We start from the raw sequence: 18,996 nt of genomic DNA on the forward strand, positions 1-18,996 counted from the left end.
GGAGCCATCGGTGCTTTTTATTTTTGGGGGAATCTCTTTGTTTTCCCAAAGATGAAATTATTTATATAAAAGCGATTTTTGCGGTAAGGAAAAAAGACGCCTCTGAGCATCTCCCGTGTTTCTCCGGAGCCGGGCGTGCGCTGGGAAGGGCGAAAAGCGGGATGAAGCGGCACCCCCGGTGCGATGGGGGGCAGGCGGCGCGCGGGAACCCCGGATCCAATAAGCAGTTAAAAAAAAAAAAAAAGAAAAAAAAAAAAAGAAAAAGCTGTAGTGAACCCCGAAAAGCAGCAGGACCCCGCGGTAGCTCCTCAAGCCCCTCTTTGCACCAGAATAAAAGGTAATTTAGGGGACACCCCCCCCCCTGCACAGAGGGGTGAGCGGCGCTGTCGCCTCCTCTCTGTCTTTTTTTTTTTTTTTTAAATCCGAAGAGGAATATTTTTAAAATTTTTAAAATTTTTTAAAATTTTTTTTTTAATTTGGGGGTTTTTCCCTCCCTCCCCCCCCTGTAAGCAAGGAGCAGCCCCAGCCCTGCCCCTGCTATCCCAAACCGTCCTTGTCCGTGGGGCAAGGAGGGATGTGCGGGTTTTTTTTTTTAAGTTGGGGAAGAGGGGACGGAGAGGACACACACACAAACACATCGGGGGAACCTCCGGGCAGGATTTTTGGGAAGAGGGTGAGCTGGGTTTGCGCTCGCTGGGTGCTGCAGGCAGCGAGCGGGCAGAGCTTCTGCCCTGGCTGCCCCTCCTGCCCGGAGGGGGGGGGGGGAGGGGGAAAGGAGGGGGGCAGGAAGGAAAATAAGAGAGCAAAGCGCTTCTCCGTGCCTCAGTTTCCCCCCGGGGCTGGTGGGGGGATCAACAAATTCCCGGTTCGGGAGCACTCAGTGCTCCCCGGTGCCGGGCAAAGCATCGCCGGAACGAGCCGCCGCCGCGCTACGGAGATATTTGGGGGGGGGTGGGGGTGGGTTTCGCCTTATTTTAATGCTCTCCGAGTCATCTTTTGCCGTTCAGCTGGAGAAAAAAAAAAAGAGAGAAAAAGGAAAAAAAAAAAAAAAATTCCCAAATCCCAGCTAATGTTTCTTCTCTTCCAAGCTCTGAGCGCTTTCTCGGCCGCGAAGAGCATCCGCGGGCTCAGCGGCGATGTCGGGTCGCGCTCCGCTCCCTCCCCGCGGCCCGACGCGGCCGCCGAGCGGGGAAGGGTTTTTACGGAGTCAAACTAGAGGAAAATCCATTGTAAATAATGAAAAGGAACTGCCTCTAAGATACGTTTTTATGTTTTCTGGGCATTAGGTTTTGGGGTTGTTTTTATTTTTTTAGCGCATAAAAAAAAAAAAAAAAAAAAAGAAAAAAGCGGTTAAAGTTAGTCGGATAGTTAATCAGTGTCAGAAAGGAAAAAAATCTCTTTTGAATTTTTAGCTCCGACTATTTTTGAGTGTTTTCTAGGCTTTGAGAAACAGATCAGAAACGCAGACTTGCTATAAGAGAGTTGAAGACATTTCTTTAATTTAATTTCTTTTTATTGATGTAGGTCCTCCCTCCCTGTCCCCTGCTGGTCCACACAACGTAGGCTTTTGATATTTTTGGAACTTTCTGGTTTTCAGAGAATTTAGTAACCGAGGTGTTGGGTGGGTTTTTTTGGGTTCTGAGGGGGTTGTTTTTTTTTTTTTTCCCGGTCTTTTTTAATTTTTTTAATTTTTTTTTTTTTTTTTTCCCGTTGTAGCTTTTTGTTTTGTTTGGATGAAATCGGTGTGATCCTGCGAAACGCGAATTCTCCTGCGAGGGCACGGAAATATTTAAGCATCCTCCTAAGGCGCTGGCTCCCGGCGGCCGCTCGGGTTGTGCCGTGGCCTTTCCTCGGCCGGAGGGAGAAAAGATTTGGCTTCGGATTTGCTTTTGGGAGCCGGGGCAGCGGGAAAGGAGCGGTGCTGGAGCTCGGGAGCCTTCGGTTTGCTGGTGGGAGCAGGGTGGCCACGGGCCGGGGACCCGGGGCTTGGCCAGCGGCCTGGGAGCGGGTGCTCGGCAATAATTGTTCAATTAATTCGGGATGCCCGGCGGCGGCGGCTCCGCATCGGCGCTGCACGGGGAGGAGAGACACGCGTCCCCGTTCGGTCAAATCAGCCTTTATTCTTATTTTTGTTGGTTTTTTTTTATTATTTTTTTTAATTTTTTAATATTTTTTTTTTTTAATTTTTTTTTTTTTTTTTAATTTTTTAAATTTTATTTCTTTTTAAACTCCTTTGTGATTGTGGATGAGATCCAGAGCAGAGCGAAACCAGCCAGAGGCTCTTAAATCATGAAATTCTTTCTTTTTGGTTTTTTTTTTTCTGTTTTTTTGGGTTTTTTTTTTTTTTTTTTTTCGGAGACCGTGTAGGTGCTGCGAGCTGGAAACGTACGCGTGCAAACTACCTCAGAGGGGACGGGGAGCCCCGGGGGACGGACAGGGGGGGTGTCCCTCGCTACCCACCCCCCCCTTATCCCCCCCCCGCCGTGGCAGGATCCGGCCTCCGGCACCCCCGGGCTCAGCGCAGAGTCTCCCGCCTGGGTGGGGGAAGGCAGTTTTGGCGTCCCGGCTTTCCGCCCCGCGGGTAGGGAGAGCTGTGTGGTGGGGGAGGAAGAGGAGAGCCGCTGAGGAAGGCTCCCGGGGGTGCCGGGAGGGCGGTGGGATGGGATAACGGCCAAGTCCGGACCCCTGGAAAAGTCAGCTCCGGGCTGACTCGGGTGTGCGTTTGGTCCCTGCTGCTTTACTGTACGTTACACGATTATCTAGGGTTTATTTTTTGTTGAAGACGAATACCTCTCTGAGCAGCGGTGGGGCGCGGTGGCGGTGGGATGCTCTGCCGGGCCACGGTTGGAATGCTCTGCCAGGGTACGGCAGGATGCTCTGTTGGACCATGGTGGGATGCTCTGCCCGTTTATGGTGGGATGCTCTGCCAGAGCACAGCGGGATGCTCCGCCGGACCGCGGTGAGGTGCTCTGGCAGTTTATGGTGGGGTGCTCTGCTGGACCATGGTGAGATACTCTGCCAGTTTATGGTGGGGTGCTCTGCTGGACCATGGTGAGATACTCTGCCAGTTTATGGTGGGGTGCTCTGCTGAACTGTGGTGAGATGCTCTGCCAGAGTGCAATGGGATGCTCTGCCAGGACGCGGTGAGATGCTCTGCCAGGGCGTGGTGAGATGCTCTGCTGGACCATGGTGGGATGCTCTGGCAGACCATGGTGAGGTGCTCTGCCAGTCTATGGTAGGGTGCTCTGCTGGACCATGGTAGGGTGCTCTGCTGGAGCGCGGTGGGATGCTCTGCCAGGGTAGGGTGGGATGCTCTGCTGGACTGTGGTGAGATGCTCTGCCAGTTTATGGTGGGATGCTCTGCCAGAGTGCAATGGGATGCTCTGCCAGGGCATGGTGAGATGCTCTGCTGGACCATGGTGGGATGCTCTGGCAGACCATGGTGAGGTACTCTGCCAGTCTATGGTAGGGTGCTCTGCTGGACCATGGTAGGGTGCTCTGCCGGAGCGCGGTGGGATGCTCTGCTGGACTGTGGTGAGATGCTCTGCCAGTTTATGGTGGGATGCTCTGCCAGAGTGCAATGGGATGCTCTGCCAGGGCACGGTGAGATGCTCTGCTGGACCATGGTGGGATGCTCTGGCAGACCATGGTGAGGTGCTCTGCCAGTCTATGGTAGGGTGCTCTGCTGGACCATGGTAGGGTGCTCTGCTGGAGCGCGGTGGGATGCTCTGCCAGGGTAGGGTGGGATGCTCTGCTGGACTGTGGTGAGATGCTCTGCCAGTTTATGGTGGGATGCTCTGCCAGAGTGCAATGGGATGCTCTGCCAGGGCATGGTGAGATGCTCTGCTGGACCATGGTGGGATGCTCTGGCAGACCATGGTGAGGTACTCTGCCAGTCTATGGTAGGGTGCTCTGCTGGACCATGGTAGGGTGCTCTGCCGGAGCGCGGTGGGATGCTCTGCTGGACTGTGGTGAGATGCTCTGCCAGTTTATGGTGGGATGCTCTGCCAGAGTGCAATGGGATGCTCTGCCAGGGCACGGTGAGATGCTCTGCTGGACCATGGTGGGATGCTCTGCCAGTTTATGGTGGGATGCTCTGCCAGAGCACAGCGGGATGCTCTGCCGGGCCGCGGTGAGGTGCTCTGGCAGACCGTGGTGAGGTGCTCTGCCAGTTTATGGTGGGATATTCTGCTGGAGCGCGGTGGGGCGCTCTGCCAGGGTACGGTGGGGCGCTCTACCGGACCACAGCAGGAGCCCGTCCGCGCCGGCGCGGCAGAGCGGTGGGTTATGAACTGTGGAAAGCATTTGGGTGCTGCAGATCAGCACGAGCTAAGACCGAAAGGGATTATTTTTTTTTTTCTTAAAAAAAAAAAAAAAAAAGAAATTAATTAATAATTTCAGCCCGAGGAATTGGGAAGTACGACAGAACCGAAGCCGTTCTTTTTTAGGATCAGTTGGGGAAACGGTCTCTGCAAAGCAACACCAATTCCGGCGGGAAGGACTTTGCCGATGTTTCGGGGTGGGGAAGGGCTGATGCGGAGCACGGCCCCGGCAGAGCTGCCCGCGGCAGGGACGGGAACGGCGCTGGGCTCGCCGGGCTCTCCCATCGCTGTTGGCGGATCGTGCCGGGAAATCGATGGGATTGACCGGAATCGGGGCAGAAAGTAATCCTTAAAATGGCCGTAATTGGTGTGAGCGTTCGTTACCCAGCAGTTAATTGCGTCGGTTCGTTCGAAGCGCGTCTTGGATTCATCTCGGGATCAAATTCCTTGACTTCAGGAGGAAATCTGGCCCTAAACCGTGACTCCCCCCCCCCCTCCCCCCGCCCCGTGTCACCGCCGCCTCTGTCAGCTCCTGTGGCTGAACTGAACCCGGCAAATTTTCGGGTGGCCCCAGAGGAGACGAAACCCCCCGGGAAGGCCGAGATGTTTCCCGGGAGCCCCGAGCGGCCGGTGGGTGCCCGTGGAGTCCCTCAGCTTCACCCCACGTCAAACCCGGGGGCACGACCTTATATATAACCAATTCATTTTTGTTTATCTACCTCTTAGCGACAATAGATGAAAAACTAGGTAGTGGCAACTCCACATGCTGTAGTTTAGGGGGAAAAAAGAATTAAAAAAAAAAAAAAAATTACTCTCTTTTTCCAAAGAAAAATGTTCTTTAAAAATAGAATTTATGGTCTTTCTTTTCACTTTAAAATGGTCATTAGTTGTAAAAGCTCCAGACCTCAGCAGTGCGAAATGTTTGGTTGTGACTGATATTTTTTTATTTTATTTTTTTTTTAAATGCTCAATCTTCCATTTCTTTATTATTATTTTATTTTTTTTCCTTTTGAACTTGGATATTTACTTCTTCCATCAGCAGTACACCTCCATCCTCCTCGCTCCCCCGGCCCGGCGGGGCTGAACCCCATTTTTGCTGGGGGAATGGCAGTCGATGGTTTTAGTTTTTTGATTTTTGGGGGTTTTGTTTTTTTTTTTTTTCCAGTGGGTTTTTGGGGGCAGGATGGCGGCAGTGGGTTGGTGGCAGCAGCACGAGGGGGGGGACTGAGCCGAATTCGGAGATGCCGCATCGCTCTGCACCCCGACACCGGGAGCACCGGGGTGGGCGCACCCGACGGTGCTGCTGCTCCCGGCGGCCGCCCCAGTACGATTTTGGGCTCTTCCAGAAAAAAAATAAAATAAAATTGTACTTTCCTGTAACGATATTGTTTTTCCTCTTTTCAGCTGATTGATTTCTTTTCGCCTTTTCCCCCTCCCTCTCCTCCTCGCCTCTTCTAATCCCTGTTCCTCCCTTGTCCCCTCGCGTGAGGCAGTTTGTCGGCGCGGATGTGGAGTTGGGATTACGGATGGACGGGGGCTCCATTGCTCTTCCAGCGAGGTTCTTCTTTCTTTCTTTCTTTCTTTTTTTTTTTTTTTTTTTTTTTGCCACAAACCGCTTCACTCCACTGTTACATTTTTAAAAATAAAGAGAAAAAAAAAAAAAAAAACACAAGCGAAAAAAAAAAATCGTGTTTGTGTGTTTGTTTGGGGGGGGGGGAGAGGAAAAGAGAAATAAAGGGGGGAATAGAGGAGAAAGTAGGGAGATAAAGGAGGGAAATAAAACTAAGGGGGGGAAAGGAGAAAGAAAAGGGGGAGTAGAGGAAAAATAGGGAAATAAGGGGGTGAAGTAGAGGAAAATAGGGAAATAAAGGGGGACTAGAGGGAAAAATGGAGAAAGAAAGGGGGAACAGAGAAATAAAGGGCTGAAGCAGAGGAAAAAGGGGGGAAATAAAAGGGGAAATAGAGATAAAATAGAAAAATAAAAGGGAAATAGCTAAATAAAGGGGAAATAGAGGGAAAATAGGTAAATAAGGGGAGAGATCGAGGAACAAATAGAGAAATAAGGGGGAAATAGAGGAAAAATAGGTAAATAAGGGGAGAGATCGAGGAACAAATAGAGAAATAAGGGGGAAATAGAGGAAAAATAGGTAAATAAGGGGAGAGATCGAGGAACAAATAGAGAAATAAGGGGGAAATAGAGGAAAAATAGGTAAATAAGGGGAGAGATCGAGGAACAAATAGAGAAATAAGGGGGAAATAGAGGAAAAATAGGTAAATAAGGGGAGAGATCGAGGAACAAATAGAGAAATAAGGGGGAAATAGAGGAAAAATAGGTAAATAAGGGGAGAGATCGAGGAACAAATAGAGAAATAAGGGGGAAATAGAGGAAAAATAGGTAAATAAGGGGAGAGATCGAGGAACAAATAGAGAAATAAGGGGGAAATAGAGGGGAAAATAGAGAATTAAGGGGGAAATAGAGAATTAAAGGGAAAATAGGTGGAAAAAGGAAAGAAAGAAAGGGAAAATAGAGAAAAAAGGTGGGAATACGGGTGTCGAGGGGTGGGGAGGAGGAGCGGGGGTGCCAGTGGTGAAGGTCGGGGCCATCCCGGAGGATGCTACGGCCTGTCCTCGTTGCCGGTAGCGGCCAAACGGGGCCGCTACCGGGATTTAACAGGGTTTGGAGGAATAATGAATAGAATTCTGTCGCCCGGTCCCCGCTCCCGGCGGGATGCAGCTGTATCCCGGCCGCGTAGCATCGGTGCTGCTTCCAAACCGCGCTGCAGCCTCCGGTCCCTCCCGGGGGGGGGAGGGGGGGGCTCAAGGGCACCGAGAGCGACCGGTCGGTCGCTCTCGGTGCCCTTGAGCCCCCCCCCTCCCCCCCCGGGAGGGACCGGAGGCTGCCCACGGAGCGGGGGGAACGGGAATCCCCCCTCTCAAAGCCGGGTATGGAGCGGAGCGGGGCCGTACCGGGCGGTACTAGAGGGGGGGGAGTGAGAAGCAGAGCCCCGTTGCCACCGGGGGGGGGTCAACCAGACCGCGGGGGGGTGTGGGGGTGTGTCACCCGTAGGCGGCGGTGAGACAGACTAAGGACACGGCAGCGGGCTGCTACCGCAGCGGTCCCATGGTGTAATGGTTAGCACTCTGGACTTTGAATCCAGCGATCCGAGTTCAAATCTCGGTGGGACCTCGCGATACCTATTTTTTTTGCTTTCCGGTAACGCGTTGGGAGGCGGCGGCGAATCGGTTACTGAAAGAAGAGGGGGGGGAGGGTGGAAGGCAGCACCGAATAACCCCCGCGCCCTCCGGGCCCCCACCGGGTTCCATTTTGTGCGTGGGCGCCGGTTCTTCACCGCGCATGCGTGGGAGCGGCGGGGCGGAGCACTCTCCCAGCGGGCACTCTCCGAGTTTCCGGCGCTGATTGGGCGCGTGGGCTGACATTCTCGCCTCTCCGCGCTGCTATTGGCTGGCAGGGCGCCCCGCCCCGCCTCCCACCTTCTTATAACATAGCGGCGTGAGATAGCAGCGGTGCTGAGGGACGCGGGTTCGCGGACGCGGTTGGGCGGTGCGAGGCGACTCGGGGGGGTGCAACGGCCCGGCCTTAAGCCGCCGTTGGGCCTGAAGCGTCCCGAATCCCTTCAGCAGCGGCTTAGCCGGCTCTGACGCAGGTTTTCAGCCGTTTAACGTCGATTAACGGGTCAATCCCCTCCGACCGCAGGAGGAAGCCCAGGATTAGGGGCAGGCCGGGCTCCCCAGCGCCGCTTCGGCCTGGGAGGAGTCCCTCTGCTGAGGGCCGCAGTGCCGCATGAAAGACAGACGCTGTGGTTGAGCTGGCGGGTTTATTTAGCATCTGCGAGCAAGAACAAAACCACCTTTATTTCCTTTATTTCTCTCTTTTTTTTTTTTTTTTTCTCTCTTTTTTTTTGGCTAGGGAGGTGAGCGGAGGCGCTGGCTGCGGGGGAGCGGTGGGGAACCTCCGGCCTGAGGAAAGGCCTCTTCCCTCTGACCACCCTCTGCCGTCGTGGGGGGGTCTCTGGGGTGGGACCCCTCAGCCCCGCGGACGCGGTGCCCAGCAGGGCCGGCCCGTCGATGGAACCAAGCCGTGGCCTGGAAGGCAGGAAAACACCACTCCAAGTGGGGTCAAAAGCCGTTTCCTTGCATTTAAGCTGCTCCCAGGCCTGTCTCCGTGCCTTCCCGGAGCCCTGGCAGCATCTGCTAGTGTCATGGTGGACCCACCACCTCTTTCCCCAGCGCCTTCTCCCACCGGCTGGGAGAGGTTTGTTCCTGCCCTCGGTTTGCAGCCGTCGTCTTCGCCGTGTCTCAGTGGGCCACGGGACCTTTGACACCCCTGAGCAGGGGCTGGCTGGGCATCAGGGGGTTGGGGGGTCCGTGTCTGAGGGGGTCTGGTATGAAGCAGAAGCGGGATGGGGGATAGACTGCGGCAGCGACGGGACCTGGGGGAGTCTGAGAAATAGAAAAGAGCTGCTGCTTCTGTTTGGGGTCAGTCGTCTGGGGATGCTTTGGAGGGTTTTCCCACAAGATAATGTGTATGATTTAAAAAAAAAAAAAAAAGTATAATTTAGAAAACCCAAGACTCAAAAAAAAAAAAAAAAAAAACCAAAAAAAAAAAACAAACCAAAACCCCAACACCTCCAAAAAAAGCCCCAAACAGCAAACCCCACGAATCTCCCCCAAAGTATTGACCTACTGAACTGGGAAACAGGCTGTGCACCAGCTGATGTGCTTTTTCTATTGAGCAGGGGATGAAATTTGTCCCAGAGAAAAAAAAGCTGCCATTGGGAGCAGGAGGATCATGGCCTGGCATTGCTAGCTTAAGGGCTTGGCGAGTCCTGTCTTGCTCCGAGGATCTGCTGCCCCTCCAAACTGCCTGCTCCAAGTCATCCCCATCACCGATGGGACATGGTGGGATGAGGCTTTGCAGCCCCTGCGGGGCCCGGTCGCAGCAGCAGAGGGGAGCTCACAGTGAAGCAGCAGCAGCGCTTGGAGCCACCGTGGTCGCAGGCAGGACCTGACAGCCCTGGGCTTGCTTTCCCACGGCTGCCAGGGGGTTTCCAGTGGAGGAAGCGAGACCCAGAGGCGGGGTGAGGGTTTGAACAAGCCTCGCTCCTTCCCATGCCCTGCGCCGTGTCGGGTGAAGCCCACCCGGCCCCGTTCTGGCCATCCCCTGGCTCTCGATGCAAAATGCCTGCTGGGTGCCGTAGGAGCGGTGGGCAGTGGTGATCACCAGCTGGGGGGGGACGCATAGGAATAAAGAGAATAAAGCTTCAGAGCCCTGGAAGCCTCAAAGCAGCAGGGTGGGTATTGTCCTCCTGTGCCGGGTGGGGAAACTGAGGCACCAAGAGGAAACGGCTTGAGGTTCTGCCGGGAGGCTCTTCTGCAGCAAGCGGGGGCTCGGCTCCGGGGCTGGGCTGCTTGGAGAAGTCTGAGACTAGACACGGCTCTGCTGTTTTGTTAAAGGCCAGTTTGCTGCTGACTGCTGAAAATGCAGAAGTTTTGCTTGCAGGAAACCAAATGTAAATCAGCCGTGAGAGCATAAAAGCTGCGCGGGCTGCTGGACCTCATCTCCGGTGGCAGCGGGGTAATTTTTTTTTCTTCTTCTTTCTTCTTCTTTTTTTTTTTCTTCTTTCTTTCCTTATTTTTTTGCCTTCTTTTTTTCTTCTTCCTTTTTTCCCTTTTTTTTTTTTTGTCTTTTTTTTTTTTCTTTTGCTGTCCTTTAGATGTGCTACGCTTTGGTTCTGGACTCCCCAGCGCTGAGGTCAGACTACAGGGAAAGCAGGTTTCTGACAGTCTTGGCTTGCACACGGGAACATCCCTGTGCCCGGCGGTGACAGCAGTAGAGGGGTGTCAGCTTATCGTACAGCCGCCCTTCTCCTTAAAGGGGTTCTTGTCCTCAGGGACACCTTTCAGCAGCGGGTCTTCGCCCGCCATGGACTCGATGTACTCCTTGATCTCTTTGCCGGTCTTGGAGACCTGCCAGGGAAGGAGATGCTCTGCGTGGGTTACGGGAACGAACCCTGGCTGCAGAGCGCTCGTCGGCCCCCTACGAACCCATTCTTGTGGCCGGGAGAGGGGTAACGGTGGCCATGAAAATCCCACCCAGTGTGGGGTGTCCCCAAAAGCATCCCCGGGGTGCTATGGGCACCTCGTTGCGTGTGGGGCTGCAGTTCCCAGGCTTTGGGACGTGGGGCTGAGCCCGAGCTGTACATTTGCCTCAAGGGGAGAGGTGGGAATGCACATGCTTGTGCCTGTATTTGAGGTTTGGTTTCAGGGATTGTGGGGTTTTTGTCCTTTGCAGCACGATCAGGTCAGGAAGTTACCGTGGGAAACGACCCCTTTGTGCTTTGGGTGAAAAACTCACCATTTGCCTCTCATTCTTCACCTCCTTCTTCAGCTGATCCAGCTCCATCTTCAGCAGCTCCTTCTCTGTCATGTCCTGAGCCATTTTGCCCTGTAACCACAGGGAAATGGTGCGTTATTAGTATATACACGGCCTCCTAAGGCACATTAGGACTATTGCTTTGGCCTTAATAGTATGGCAGATGCCACTAATGTCTCAGCTACCCCCGTGGTGAGACATGGGCTGATGCTAACACCCCCCCCCCCGAGGCAGAAGACACCTTTCAAAACCCTTCTTGTAACATCTGCGGTAACCAGGTTTTGGGTTGCTCGCTCTCAGCCGGCACACGGCGCGACAGATGCAGTTTGAGGGCAGCGGAGGAGGACCCATCCTGGTTTTTAAAGAAGTCTTCTCTACCTCGCAGGAGAACCTGGATGCCCAGGGCTGCAAACGAGACCTTCCTGATCTGTGTCCTGTGCCTGGGCAAGAGCATCTTTGCAGGTTTTCTAAGGAACAAAATAATAGCTTTTTTTCTTTTTTCTTTTTTCTTTTTTTCCCCTTTTCTCCCCTCCTTATGCCCACCCCCCAGGTAAGTGCTAACATGGACTGAGGCCCCTTCACTGCCGTGAGCTCGGCTCTTTGCACCCAGAGGCATTGCTTGCTGCGGCAGAAGGATTTGGGGGCCGTGTGGGTTGGAAAAGCTCAGCTCTTTTATTTTTTTTTTATTTTGGTTTTTTTTTTTTCCAGGAAAGCCCATCCAAGGGTTACGCGAGGTTCCCGCACAGCTGGCTGGCACTGCTGAGATCTGTGCCCGTGTTTAAACCTGGTTTGAAAGTCTGGCCACAACCCTTTTTTTAATAATAATAATAATAATAATAATAATAATAATAATAATAATAATGCCACAACCCCTTTTTTAATAATAATAATAATAATAATAATAATAATAATAATAATAATAATAATAATAATAATAACCAAAAAATAAATGTAATTAAGTGCAAATGTGCCCTGGCCCTGCTTTGGAAGGCATCAGGCTTGTGTGCCCTGGACCCCGCTGGGTTTTCTGCGGCTGCTCTCACGGCGTGTGTCCCCAGCGCTCCTCTGCCCACCGATGCCACTTGTGGCAGAGCACGAGGAGCCAAAAGCCACAGCACGGCCGTGCTACCAACCCACGGAGGAGGTGGACCCCACGATGCCATTTGTACCTGGAGGGAGCGAAGCCACTTACCTGCGGGGACGAGGGGCTGCCCCTCTCAGCGGTGAGATGTTCAGAGATCCATCCAAGAGGAGACGCCGTCAACCGGACCCTCGATCTCCTGACGTGGGCTTGAAGACTCCTTCAGCTCTCTGGGAGGGCAGTGGGGAGCAGATGTCTTTGGTCCTTAAGCTGATAATAGACTCAGGAGAATAAGCTGGTCAGGTGTTGGGTATTAGCCTCAAAGCCCACCCGGGGTAATCGGTGGTGGGGCTGCGGGGAGGGTGAGGATGAGGGTGGGGGAGGAAGGGTGGGTGGCCCGGGTACCTGGGAAGCCCTTGAGCTCCTGCCATTTGTGTCTGAGCCCGTGGGGTGTCGGGGTCCTGCTGGGGCAGAAGGACTGACCTCTGGTGGGAATCGGAGCAGCTTTCACCCAATTTTGGAGGGGATGGAGTGGAGGGGAGCTGGGGGCGAGGGGACCTCCAGGGGCTGGAGCAGCTTCGTCGGGGACCGGGAGCAGCTCGGGCGGCTCTTGGTCCTTCGGGGTGTGAGGAGCCGGGACGGTGCTGGAGGAAATTCATCATTTCCCTCGTCCTTGCGCTGGTGGGGCCACGGGCTCAGGAAGGGCCAAGCCCTAACGTGGGTTTTGCTCCCGTCTGACCGGTGCAGAGTCACCGGGGCTGAGGACCGGAGCCCGGGAGGCCCCGAGGAAGCGGGAGGAGGAGGAGAGGGTGGAGGGGGATTTCCAAGCACCGGGAAAGTGGGAATTTCCTGCCCTCGGCACAGCCTCACCCGTGGGGACGTGAAACGTTTGTTAGCAAAGCACAGAGAAGGACACCCTGTCCCGGCTGAGGGAAGGACGCGTCACTTGTCACATCGCTCAGTGCCCTGAGCTGAGCGCGGTCCGGATGATGCCATGCGGGATGCCACGGGGCTTTTCCAGGGAGGAGGACCCGGCAGCCGAAGCGCTGCCCTTGGCTGTAACTCTTGCCTGGCTGCTAAAGGTGAAGAGAAGGGAATTGCCCCCCCCGGATGCGCCCGAGCCCGGCTCAGCCCCACAGCTACTGAGTGGCTCACGGAGGGTGGGTGCAGGTGGCAGAGATGTGGGTCAGGATCTTTTTTGGTGGCTCACCTCCATCCTGCACCTCCGTGACTCCCATCCTTCACCATTGCGGCCACTCTTATCCCCTGCCCCAGTGGGGTGACCACCGCCACAGTTGGGGGCTGATCCCCATGGGGTTGTGGCCACAATGGCTTCTTCCCTGCTAGCCCCCCACCTTTCCTCGCTGCCCCCAGCTCTCCTGAAGGCCACCGTGTGAAGGTGGCCGGGGCGGGCTCCACGCCGATGGGGTGTCCCTCGGGGGCGGGGGGGGGAGGCGACAGGGACACCACGGCGCCCGCGGGCCCTGCGTCAGCACCGCCGCGAGCTTCAAAACGCGGCGCCGTGGCGGCCGGGGAGGAAGTGGGAACCGAGCCCGGCACCATGTCGGAGCTGGAGCAGCTGCAGCAGCGCGACATCCCGGCCGGCCGGCAGGTCCTGCGCGACCACCACCGCAACCTCCTCAGGGTCGCTGACTACTGCGAGAGCAACTACCTGCAGGTGATGGGGGGGGTTGGAGGGACGGGGACGGGACAGGCGGGGGACATCGTGGGACAAGCTGCGGCTTTGGGGCTGGGCATGATGCTGGGGGGCAGCCGGCAGCCCCGGTGAGACGGTGGTGCCGGAGGGGTGGCTGGTGGGGGACAGCGAAGGCTCTGCCCTCGGAGACGGGAGCCCGAGCATCGCTGTTACCTTCTTACCGCGCACGGCATGCTGCTGTTTGTTGCTTTTTCTTGTGCCTCAGTTTCCCCTTTTGCTCCACAGCAGCTTTTCTGCTCAGCTGAGGGTGGGTTTGGGACAACGAGAGTGTCCTCCGGCGGTTTGGTGCCTCCAGAGAAGCCCTGGGAGGGGACCGGGGACACCAGCCCCACCTGGGCTGTCCCCAGGCTGTCCCCAGGGTTTCGGAGGTGCCTTCTGGCCGGGCAGAGGTGAGCGGGGTCTCTGCACACACAGAGCAAGCGTGAAGCTCTGCTGCGGTCGGCTTTCCTCCTCCTCCTCCTCTTCCTCCTCCTTGTCTGCCCCAGTGCCAAAAAAGCCGAGCGCCGCCACCGCCGCCCGATGGGGTCCACGTGTCCGTGTGTTCCCCCCCGGTGGAGCCGGAGGAAGTTTGATGCATTTGGAAAGCAGAAGGAAGCATCTTTGCTACCGTGTGACTCCAACGCGAAGATGGAGGGCAGCGGTGGCCGCGCGGGGTGGGCTCGTCCCACCGGCTGGGTTTCCCCCTCCAGGCCGGTGACAAGCGGAAGGCGCTGGAGGAGACGATGGCGCTGAGCACGCAGTCCCTGGCCAGCGTGACGTACCAGGTCAGCAGCTTGGCCACCGCCTTCCTCCGGCTGCTGGACCTGCAGGCGGCCGAGCTGCGGAAAGTGGAGGCCGATGTCAGCTGCGTGGCCCAGGTGGGACCGTCCTCGGACCAGTGCCGACACGTGTTGGGGTTTGGGTGCTGAGAAGGGGGTGGGCTCTGGGAAAAGGGGTTTGGGCAGCTGGAAGGGGCTGAAGACCCTCTCTCCCCACAGCTCCAAGAGCCCGTCAGCCCCCCCGTAGCATCTCCTTGCCTTTGGACCATCTGCTTGGATGGTGGTGGGAGGGTCACCCAACACATCACGAGTCCAACCGGGGCCGGGAAACTGGTCTCCTGGGTGTTCTCCCAGTCTGGGCACTTGCAAATCCCAGTGGAGGGGACCGTGGGAACTGCCTGGGAAACCTCAGAGGAGCCAAAGTGGAGCGATGGGGCTCAGAGTGTTGGCTTGGCTGTCACGCTTTCCCCTTGTTGGGGCCTGGCCTCGTCCTCCCAGAGCTGAGGGACACCGATGCGGAGTCCCGTGGCCACCCGCCCTCTTCCTGGCACTTGGAAGCTGCCTGGAGCCTTTCCAGCCATGGGAGGAGACGGGACCCTGTGGTCACGCCGGGAGCAGCAGGAAAACAACTTATGGGCGGCCGAGGTTCATACATCCCCACGCCACTGCCCTGTCCCCCCGTCCCCTGCTTTGGGAAGGGCCAGATCCACTGCGGTGGCATCAAGGGCATCACTCGCCCTGGTGTGATGGAGCAGAGCAGGATCTGTCCCTGCGGCTTTGGCTCAATCCTGATCCTCCCTGAAGAGGCAGGGAGACGGGGCTGGGAAGGGTGGTGGGACTTCGAGGGGGCGGCAGGAGGTGGGGAGAACCTGGGATGGGACAATGGGGACAGTGCCATCTCCGCAGAGGGTTGACATGCACAAGGAGAAGGTGTCTCGCCGGGAGATCGGCTCGTTGACCGTCAGCAAGAGGTTCCCGTCCTACCAGAAGATCATGTCCCCCCCGAGCCCGCCCTGCCTGGAGCCCTACTACAGGAAACCCCTCAACTTCAGCGTCCTGGATGACATCGGCCATGGCATAAAGGTCAGCCCAGGGCTCGGAGGGTGTCCCACAGGGGTGAGGGGGCTTTCTCCATCCCCGATGTCCCCAGCGTTGCACTGATGGGTGCACAGGTGGCCTCAAACCCCTCCTCAATGGAGAAGCGGGGTCCGTCTGTGCCCCACAGCCCACCCCAGGACTCATCCCGCTGCGGCTCGGTGGTTCCAGCTTGGGGGGGGGAGAGGGACAGGGGGGGGAACAGGGTTCAACACAGCAAAGGGAAACTGAGGCACACAACGCTCAGCGAAGCCCATCAGCGCCGCCGGGGCCGATGCTGAGCCGCGATGCTCTCACCACCCCCCTCCGGTGCTTTTCCCAGCACCGAAACCACCCGCACAGGAAGGCGCCCATGGCGGGGGGTGGGGGTTTCGGCAGCCTCGCAGGCCCCCGGTGAAGCCGCCGCGGGGCTGGAGGGGAAGTGGCGGCGCTGGGGCCGTGGTTCCCACGGTGGCAGGCGCCTCTCGGCCGCCTCCGTGCCGCAGCGTCGGCGGCTCCTTCTGCTCAGCGGGTGCCATCGGGGGGGGGCCCTGCAGAGACCTCGGGGTGCCGCTGCCTGTGGGGGCAGGTGGGGGGCACAGCCCTCTGGGGTGCAATGAGTTTGTCGGGCGGCCGCGGCTGCCTTCGCCCATCGCGTCTCCGCGTCTCCCTGTGCCCGCAGGACCACAGCACCCAGCTGTCCCGCACGGGCACCCTGGCTCGCAAGGGGACCAAGTCGTCGGCGCAGGCTGGGGGCACCCTGGGGTGAGACTGGGGGTGGGCATGGCTGGGGGGTGTCATAGAACCACAGAACCGCTGAGGCTGGAAGGGACCTTTAAGATCATCAGGTCCAACCATTGACCCAACCTGACAAAGCCACATCTAAACCACGTCCCCACGTACCACCTCTCCCCTGTCTTGAAACCCCTCCAGGGACGGCCAATCCACCCCCTCCCTGGGCGGCCTCTGCCAATGTTCCATGAAAAAAAAATCCTTAATATTCAATCTAAACCTCCCCTGGCATAACCTGAACCCATTTCCTCTCGTCCTGTCACTTGTCACCGGGAGAAGAGCTCAGCCCCCACCTCCCCACCCCCTCCTTCCAGGGGGCCGTAGAGGGCGAGAAGGTCCCCCCTCAGCCTCCTCTTCTCCAGGCTGAGCGCCCCCGGGTCCCTCAGCCGCTGCCCATCAGACGTGGCCTCCAGCCCCCTCACAGCTCCGTTGCCCACCTCTGGACACGCTCCGACACCTCAATGTCCTTCTTGTAGTGAGGGGCCCAAAACTGAACGCAGCACTCGCAGTGGGGCCTCACCAGTGCCGAGTACAGGGGGACCATCGCTGCCCCAGCCCTGCTGGCCACACTATTCCTGACACAGGATGCTGTTGGCCGCCTTGGCCACCTGGGCACGCTGCTGGCTCGTACCCAGCCGGCCGTCCACCAACACCCCCAGGGCCTTCTCCGCCGGGCGGCTTTCCACCCACTCCGCCCCATCCTGTAGCGTCCATGGGGTTGGTGTGACCCACAGGCAGGACCCGGCACTTGGGGCCGTGTTGAACCTCACACCGTTGGCCTCGGCCCATCCGTCCAGCCTGGCCAGAGCCCTCCGCGGAGCCCTCCTGCCCCCCGGCAGCTCCCGGTGCTGTGGCCATCGGGGGTCACCCCCCATCCCTGTGCCGAGCCGCCGGCCGGGCTGGGGGGATGGGGGGTGGGTGGGTTTGGGGGGGCTCAGTGACCGCTCTGCCCGCAGGAGAAGCACCCGCGTCCCCGAGCCCATCCAGCCACCCATGGTTCCTGAGGGCAAACTCTCCGCAGCCTCCTCCACCTCCTCGCTGATATCCACCAGGTACCGGCACTGCCCCGGGAGGGGGGTCCGGAGAGCCCGGGGCAGCCACCGTCACCCCTCTGCGCGGGGGAGGTTTGATGAAAAACGAGGGGTTTGGGGAGCGGGAGATTCGCCGCGTTGGGCAGTGCTTATTTCTAGAGCAAAATCCCCTCACGGAGAAAGTCCCCGATGGGGAAACTGAGGCACAAGAGCGGGGAAAGGGCTTGTGTGGCGTACCCAGGGACGCTGGGGTGTCCTGCCCAGGGTGACTGCACGGGTGGCACCATCCTGGCACGGGACAAGTGGCTTTGAGCAAAGAGTTCAAAAACCCTGACACCGCCGCTCCTCCACCCCCAGCTCGAGCGGAGCCCCGGCGGCCCCCGGTGAAGGTGTCCCCGCGCCCCCACCGCCCCCCTCCCTGCCGGGGCCATCCCCACCGCCTGCGGTGGCCGTCCCGCCGCCGCCACCGCTCCCCGGTGACCTGCCACCGCCACCGCCAGGGGACCTGGCCGTGCCCCCCCTGGACCTCCTGCCCCCAGGTGAGTGCTCGGTGGTCCAGGGATGCTCAGCACGAGGGGGGTCAGTGGGGAAAGGGGGGAGGGGGGACTGCTCCCAATAGAGTCCTTTATCCCCCCCATGGATTTTGCGGGGGTTTTGCAGCCCCCGATGACCTCGAGCCGCCACCGCCGCCACCACCAGCTTTGCTCGACTTCGAGGATTTGGCCCCACCGCCACCGCCCGCTGCAGAGGACCCCCCCTGGGCCCCGGAGAGCTACCTGGAGAAAGGTACGGTGGACCCCCAGATCCCCCCGAGCTCTTCGCCGGGCTGCTTTTGGTTGAACCCCTGCCTACAACCACAGCACCGAGGGCCCAATTCTGCCCCGGCACTGGCCAGGGCTGGGATGGCGAGCGATGCTGCGGTCGGCTCATGTCCCCTCCTGCCCTTCCCGGGGGTGGCCTGTCCCCTGCGCTGGCTTTGCCGGGCTCCACGACTCCTCTCTTCCCTCCTCTCGCAGTGGTGTCCCTCTACCCCTACACGCGGCAGAAGGACAACGAGCTCTCCTTCCAGCCCGGCGCCCTCCTCTTCGTCACGCGGCGGTACTCGGACGGTTGGTGCGAGGGGGTCATGGGCGAAGAAGCGGGTTTCTTCCCCGGCAATTACGTGGAGCCCTGCTGAGCGCTGGGGGCAGGCGGCCCCCCGCATCCCCCAGCCCGCATTCCCCCCCGCATCCTTTTGCCTTTGACCGTCAGCTTCCGCAGCGCTCAGCCCTTCCCGGGGCAGCCGGACTGGGTACCGCTGTTGGACCCGCTGCATCCTGGCAGCCTCCAGTGCCCAGAGCATCCCCCCCCCCACCCTCCCACCCGCCCTCGCTCCCATCTTTTCGTTATGTTTTTAATGATGGTGGCACTGGCTGTGGCTGGTGCTGGGAAGGTTTGGTGCTGGGAAGGTTTGGTGCCGGGGCGCTGCGGCCGTCGCAGCCCATGGAAAGGCTGAGGTGGGACCCCAGCGATGTTCCCGGCCCCACGGGGGGAACGAGGGCGGCGCAGGACCGATGCGAAGATGGGGCCAAACACCCCCAGGGCAGCACCCAGCCACGTCCCCGGGGTACCCGTCTGCTGTCCCCATCAGCTCCAGCCGCAGAGGGGGATGCGGCGGGGCCCAATCCTGCACCAGAGGGGTCCCCAGAGGGTCACTCGCAGCCCGGCCCCGCTCTGCTGCTCCCCGCTCCGACGCCGTCCCCCGCCTTGCGCCAGCCCAAGGAAGAGAAACAACATGTACGTGCAACTCGGAGAGCCGTTTCACACCCAGGTTTATGTCCTGGATAC

General features: G+C 58.0%; 2 protein-coding genes across 3 annotated transcripts; one reads left to right on the forward strand and one right to left on the reverse strand.

Annotated features, from left to right (window-relative positions):
- Positions 1–8,941: 8,941 nt before the first annotated feature.
- Positions 8,942–12,474, reverse strand: GNGT2 (G protein subunit gamma transducin 2). Of its 2 annotated transcripts, XM_082494988.1 has the most exons (3): positions 11,909–12,474; positions 10,699–10,788; positions 8,943–10,310 (listed from the first exon to the last, which is right to left on the reverse strand). In XM_082494988.1, exons 2-3 carry the CDS (start codon positions 10,780–10,782, stop codon positions 10,185–10,187), a joined length of 210 nt encoding a protein of 69 aa, XP_082351114.1. In that variant the 5' UTR covers positions 10,783–10,788; positions 11,909–12,474; the 3' UTR covers positions 8,943–10,184. The 2 variants fall into 2 exon arrangements, with proteins under 2 accessions (XP_082351115.1, XP_082351114.1); XM_082494989.1 differs by lacking the exon at positions 11,909–12,474 and having other exon boundaries at positions 8,942–10,310; positions 10,699–11,105.
- Positions 12,475–13,352: 878 nt separating this feature from the next.
- Positions 13,353–18,949, forward strand: ABI3 (ABI family member 3). Its single transcript, XM_082494781.1, has 8 exons — positions 13,353–13,475; positions 14,204–14,371; positions 15,179–15,355; positions 16,029–16,111; positions 17,095–17,190; positions 17,527–17,708; positions 17,830–17,955; positions 18,186–18,949. The coding sequence occupies exons 1-8, from the start codon at positions 13,359–13,361 to the stop codon at positions 18,344–18,346; spliced, it is 1,110 nt and encodes a 369-aa protein (XP_082350907.1). The 5' UTR covers positions 13,353–13,358; the 3' UTR covers positions 18,347–18,949.
- Positions 18,950–18,996: the final 47 nt, after the last annotated feature.

Source organism: Vanellus vanellus (genome assembly GCF_965231255.1).
Source record: "Vanellus vanellus genome assembly, chromosome: 24".
Lineage (NCBI taxonomy): Eukaryota > Metazoa > Chordata > Aves > Charadriiformes > Charadriidae > Vanellus > Vanellus vanellus.